This window comes from Atractosteus spatula, chromosome 14 (assembly GCF_055471065.1).
Source record: "Atractosteus spatula isolate fAtrSpa1 chromosome 14, fAtrSpa1.hap1, whole genome shotgun sequence".
NCBI classification, from domain to species: Eukaryota; Metazoa; Chordata; class Actinopteri; order Semionotiformes; family Lepisosteidae; genus Atractosteus; species Atractosteus spatula.
In genome coordinates this window covers 29,417,950-29,424,034 of record NC_142719.1, presented here as the reverse complement: position 1 = coordinate 29,424,034, position 6,085 = coordinate 29,417,950, and the positions used below count along the sequence as shown (strand labels likewise).

General features: G+C 44.4%; 1 protein-coding gene across 1 annotated transcript; it reads right to left on the bottom strand.

The window, feature by feature from the left end:
* Positions 1 to 1,227: 1,227 nt before the first annotated feature.
* bod1 (biorientation of chromosomes in cell division 1) lies at positions 1,228 to 5,776 on the bottom strand. The gene is made up of 4 exons (XM_088931791.1): positions 5,425 to 5,776; positions 4,823 to 4,947; positions 2,327 to 2,526; positions 1,228 to 1,815 (listed from the first exon to the last, which is right to left on the bottom strand). The coding sequence occupies exons 1-3, from the start codon at positions 5,560 to 5,562 to the stop codon at positions 2,328 to 2,330; spliced, it is 462 nt and encodes a 153-aa protein (XP_088787917.1). The 5' UTR covers positions 5,563 to 5,776; the 3' UTR covers positions 1,228 to 1,815; position 2,327.
* Positions 5,777 to 6,085: the final 309 nt, after the last annotated feature.

Here is a 6,085-nt window from a genome sequence, read left to right as displayed (position 1 = left end):
TTACCAATCATGGCCTCCTAATAATCCCCCCCTCTATGAATTGGCTTCATCACTCTGCTCTCCTCCCCACTGATAGCTAATGTGTGGTGAGTGTTCTGGTGCACTATGGCTGCCATTGTGGTGGAGGGGAGTCCCCATTACCTGTAAAGTGCTTTGAGTGGAGTGTCCAGAAAAGCGCTATTTAAGTGTAAGCAATTATTAAATTGTGATTTTTTTTATTGCAACAAATTTGGTTTAGATGTTCCTCTAGATATACACTAGTTCACACTCAGTACACCTCCCATCTTGGACTTTAATTTTATGTACAGTACATATCTTTTACATAACTACAGTATGTGCACACGAGGGGCTGCAGTGTGGCACAGTGGGTAGCATTATGGACTTTATGGAGTTTAATGGAAAGCTGTGGGTTCAAATTCCAGATGAAACACTGCTGCTGTATCCTTGAGCAAAGTAGCTCAGCCTCCTGTTAAGAAATCAAATCATATACTGTAAAGTCAGGACAATGGCAAGCAAATTATAGTCCTAAGGATATCAGTCACCTTCCCCAAGCTCTTTTAAATCTAGACTCTAAAACTTTAGAAGGGCTTTTATTTAACTGGTTCTATCTGCCACTTCACTTTTCTACTGTATTCCAAACCCTAATTGTAACTTTGTAATTCTGCTGTCTCCCCTCATTGTGAATTTTGTTCTTAAAGGCACTTTGAGAAGCCACTTTTGAACTTGCTAAATATAAGTTTATTGTTATTATAAATCCCAGTATCCTCTGATGAAGCCTCAGATACAGTCAAATAGCCAGACATTTCTTTTCTGCAGCTGAAAAACAATTCTTTCTACTTGAAATATATGAAAGTACTGACACTGTTGCAGAATAACAGCAGAAGAAAGACCACAAGAGGAAGCCATTCGGCCTGTCCTGCTAGTTTGGTAGTTTAGCAGTTGAGTCAACCTAAAACTTCGGCCAGCCATTTCCAGAAGTAAACCAAGGTTTAGGCCTTAACCACCTAGTGTGGAAACCTGTTCCCGACACAGACAACTCTTTGTATAATACATTCTCTTTTCATTCCGAATTGTGACACCTCTTTGTTTCACTAAAGGGTCTGCAGAAGTCTGCCGAGCAAGCCTCATCTATGCTTAGGAGTTTATATACTAGGATCAAAACTTTTCTCAACCTCTCCTAGACACTCATGAACGCATTAGACATTCAGCACCAAACAGCTCTGAGGGTTTTATCAAACAGATTTTTATTGGAAAAACATTTCTCCAGAACAATCCATTGCCTAATATCAAAGGCAAAAGAAAAAGAAGAAGAGAACAAACTCTGCCAGCTTCTTAAGCAAGATGAAGCTAGTGCTTCAAGTTTTGGCATCTATAGTTTTCTGAAAAACAATGTACAGGCTTCTATGGAAAAAGTCAGTAACTATAAAGATAGCATTTGAGCAGCATTTTAACAGCTGTTAAAGTAAGTGCTTGGTAATGACAAAAGTTAAATAGCATCAGAATTAATGAGTGCAACATGCACACCCCTGTCTTAAGACAAAAAAGCTGTACTCCAGACACCTCTTCTACCATAGTGCAAACACTATCATGAGCAAATCCTTCAGTCAAGAGACTGTTTCCGCAGGTCAGCTACACCAGAAGTCGGCAGTTCCTTCTTCACCCATGGTTATATTACAATACTGCAGCTATTATCCAGTCATGGCTTCTGCCACTGCAGTCTGCACACTGTCCCGACCAGCTTGACCATCCTGCCGGACAGTGCGTGCCGTTAGCGAAAGGTCAGCAGGGAGCAAATCCTACTCGTTTCACCGGGTTCTGAAAAGCAAAATCAAATCAAAAGGAGAGAATACTGATCAACGAAACAAGCATACACAAAGTGGATTATTTTATTTCTACATGCACAGCAGCTAATATTTTGCAGCTCAACAACACTCTCTTATTAAAGAGTGCTGTGGACCTGCATAGCTCTGTAGCAGCTACAGGCCACTCGCGCCCCCGTTAGCTAAGAAGGGTCGGTAACACTTCCAAGAAACCTACAAGCTGTGCTAGACAAATTAACATGAAGTAACTAAAACAAGATGAAGGAATTTATTTTTCACTTCACCACACATTTAAATATAAAGCATCAAACGGAGAGACCCGAGTTCAGTGCCCTCCTGAACACGAGAACCTTTGCAAACAAGAGGTGGCCTTTTGGCCTCCTAGCTCTTTTGGTCTCGGGGGCTTTCAATGGTTTAAAACTAAACTCGGTACTCCATTCTCAACTCTTCCTTCCTCCCCCGCCCCCCCAAAAGGCTTCCAGAGCTACACCCCAGGGCTGCCTGACCTCATGGCGTTTTCGGTGTGGAAGTGGGTGCTTCCTGCTGTTCTGGCTCAGGATGCGCACTTGGCATGCCTTCCTCCTTCTTCTCGGCAGCCAGAAAATCATGAATGGCGTTCTCTATGTGAGGCCTGAAAATGTGGTTCAGTTTGGGATCCACCACCTGAGTAATGATTCTGTCCACGCCAGCCTCCAGCATGCCTGACCTGCTCCGAACACAGACACGTACTGTATTATTGATCAATTGCTGCGGCAATTAGTGAGTTCAGAGCTCAGAACACAAGCGGGTCTCTCAGGCTGTCAGGCCGGATTAGCGCGGGGGCAGAGCGATCCTCTGCCACGTGCTGGAGCGCAGCAGGGTGCCGTCGCTGGGATGCGGGCGCTCACACACCCACGCACAGGCTCGCACGGCCAAGGCGGGGGCGCTAGTAAGCGCGGACGTGGACCGAGTGGGCTCGTGGGAAGAGACGGCCGCAGCCTGCCAATTCAGACCCCCCCCCCCCAACCTAATACTAGGGCACTCCAGAAGTGCAGCAGACCATCGATTATCTGATTCCCCCTCCCCCAAAGAGGGACGGGGTCACAGGATTTTCAAAAATGACGGATAATCGGGTCATTTTTTTTTTAGGAGATTATCTTTGCACTTTCTTTAAGAACACTGTGCTTTGGGGTGCTGTGCATGTTTTTTTTAGTCTTTTGAATTTAACTGTAGACAAATGTTAGGAATAAAGCAGGGAGTGTGAAGAAGGCCGACACACCCGAAGAAGGTTCCACAGCCGAAACGTTGTGTTTCCTTTCTTCTCTTTTCAGCATGGAATAAACCTATTACTTGTTCCTTTGCAACCTGCGCATGCTGACGCAGCTACCCACCTGAACTATGAAAATAAGAGTACACACAAAAAGTACAGTACTGCAAAAACAGCACTGTACAGTATGCATTACTTCAGCTTGTCTAATGCAAAGCACAGTATATTTAGCTTGGTTATAGTGAGAAAGAAATGATTGTTTCACATGCTGCAATTTACTTTAAAGTAAGGTGCAAGTCTGGAAATATAATGATTGTGAAATAAGGTCAGCATTAATGCAATTTATTTGGTCTGCTGCTGGAGTTACTTCCCAAAACAGCGGACCAGGCGAGGGAATCACGTGTTTGTGGTTCAGATTGTTACATAAAGCCCGTGCACTGCTCGCTAGCACAGCCCAACGTGGTGCCACATCGCTCGCCTGACACTGCCTTCAGCGCGGATTTCCAGCAAACAGCAAAATTACACGCCACTCTCTCCAGGTCAGCCATGACAGCCAGAAAATACAAGAAGCCAGATTACCGGTCGTCGAATAATCAACGATTATACTGCACAATGCAGTACATTGACAGACCTAACTGAAATACAGAACAGTACTGCTTCTGGCTACTGTGAGCCAAAACTGTGTTTTTTTTGTTAACGTTTTTTTCTTTAAAAAGAAAAAAGGGAATACCTTAACAGACATAAAATGATTGCAGTTTTGTCAATTAAAAGGTGCTAACTGAAGAAAGGAAGAGAGGATAAACTGCTTAATTAAATTTCTTACCAAGACAATTCTTAATTATACCTCTACACTGACTATTAGGAACCCCCACAGAATAATATGTTGGGCCACAGAAGGGTGTAGCTTGTATTCCATAAGGGTTTGAAATATTTCCAGTCTGATGATGAATGATTGCATTTTTATTACAAAAATATTTTTTTGTTACGATATTGAGCTGGAGAATGTAACATGATCAGATCCTTAAAGCAGCACACAGCTCTCACAGGAGGCAATTCTTGCTCGGATGGTAGAAAGAGGAAGTGAAAGAGCAGTTTCATTCTGCAGTGTCCTCCTGAACGTGAGAACAGTTACAAACAAGAGGTGGCCTATTGGCCATCCTAGTTCTTTTGGTTGATAGTACCTAATTGATCCAGGCATCTATTCCAGCAGTTTCTGCAAAGAAACCAAGGAATTGGCTTCAACAACATGTCTGAGTAGCCCGTTCCACACTCCCACCACCCTTTGGGTAAAGAAGTGCATCCTGTTGCTGGTTTTAAATGCACCTCCCAGCAGATTCCACTTGTGTCCTCTGCTCTTGCTACTACCAATTCTGAACTGAGCGGAGGCTGAGGACATAACTTTGAAAGCCTTTTCCCCCCCTACGAACTGAACTGAGAATAAAATCTGAACTCAAAGGAAAAAAAAAAAGTGACGCCAACTCACTGTTTTGAAACCCACTTCACAAGATCCGTTCTACATTTAACCCAGACGCGGATCATCAGCCGGGATACACCCACTGCTCCTCTGCAAAATTGCTTTCTTCTCCTCCCTCACCCCTAATGAATGGTCGCTAGCTGACCTTTACACTGAAGTGAAAAACATGACATCTTCTCACTTATCTTTCCCAGTCTCTTGCCACATGAGCTTTGGGAACGAGCAACTGGAAAATCGCCCCGCACACCACACAGGCTGGGGTTACTGGAGGAAGGAACTCACTGGACCACACTCTGTCTCAGGCCATTGCGCACTTGGTTCTTGTTGATGGCCGGATTCCACTCCTGGCTGTTCAAGTGATTGGCTACGAAGTTGTCCACCTTCTGCCGCAGGTTCTGATAGGCCGGCTAGAGGCACAGGGGTTAAAAACACACACAACAGGTCAATTTCTCGGTTTCCACCGCCATTCCTCCTTTGAATCACAGGCACCTAATATGAAACCGATAAAGTTTAAAGTCGCCCGAAAGTTTCTGTTAATTCTTGTGTTGCAATAATTCCTGGGACCTACAATGCACTGCGAATTTCCTTTCGTTTAGCATTTGTTTTGTATCCCGCTCAAGACTGATTTTGGCCTCCGTCGTGCTGAAAGCGTTTTACACTTTGCTGGCCGCTTTTTAACGTAAAAAGCGTCAGAATATAGGCATCAGCTCAATTAATTCTCAATAACCGCTATCTGCAGGCTCTATTCACTGATACCGCCGGATCTGCGAAGTCGAAAACCACAAAAACGAAAGTCGAGGATTTTCACTTTACTCAAAGCAGGCTGCGAGTCGGCAGTAAACAGGCCGTGAAGTAAATCAAACTTTAGACAAATCCGAGCCCACCTTCGTGTCCACGTCTGCCAGGCAGTCTCTGCGGAACTCGTCGAACAGGCCTCGGTTCTTCAAGTGCTCCACAATCTGGTTTATGAGCTGCGGGTCTCCAGGCGGCAGGCTCGCTGCACCGGCGCCGCTCTCCGCCATCGAGTTGGCGTGGCCGCCGATCCGAAACTAACAAATGCTCAGACAAGTACAGTAACTTTCACACACATACAACGGGGAAAAAAAACTTATCTCGCAATACTTCGCTCTTTCTCTATCGGCGAAGGTTAACAAAGGAAAGAAAAACAATGACTGAACTGCAGTCTGGGATCAGTAGTTTGGCATCACCTACTAAAAACGGAAGGCCGTCGATGGAAGAACTACGTGTCCCAAGCCGCACAGAGGGCAATGACTGAGGTTTACTTCCGTTTGTAGGGGCGTTTGGGTAATGTAGTTTTCCTCTGCCTGGGTCCTCTAGCACTGCAGTATGTTCTCTTATAAAACTGTTTTTGGAGGAGAACGTCCAGTGAGATGCCCCAAAGGTTGGCCAAGCCTAACGATAGGAAACCCATCGTTTTACTTTAATTTATTTTTAAGTATCATAATGGTCCAATGTGTGGTTAAAAAAACAATTATCTTCCAAGACGTTTAAAAATATATACACTCCCCAGCGTTTAGTCTTTAA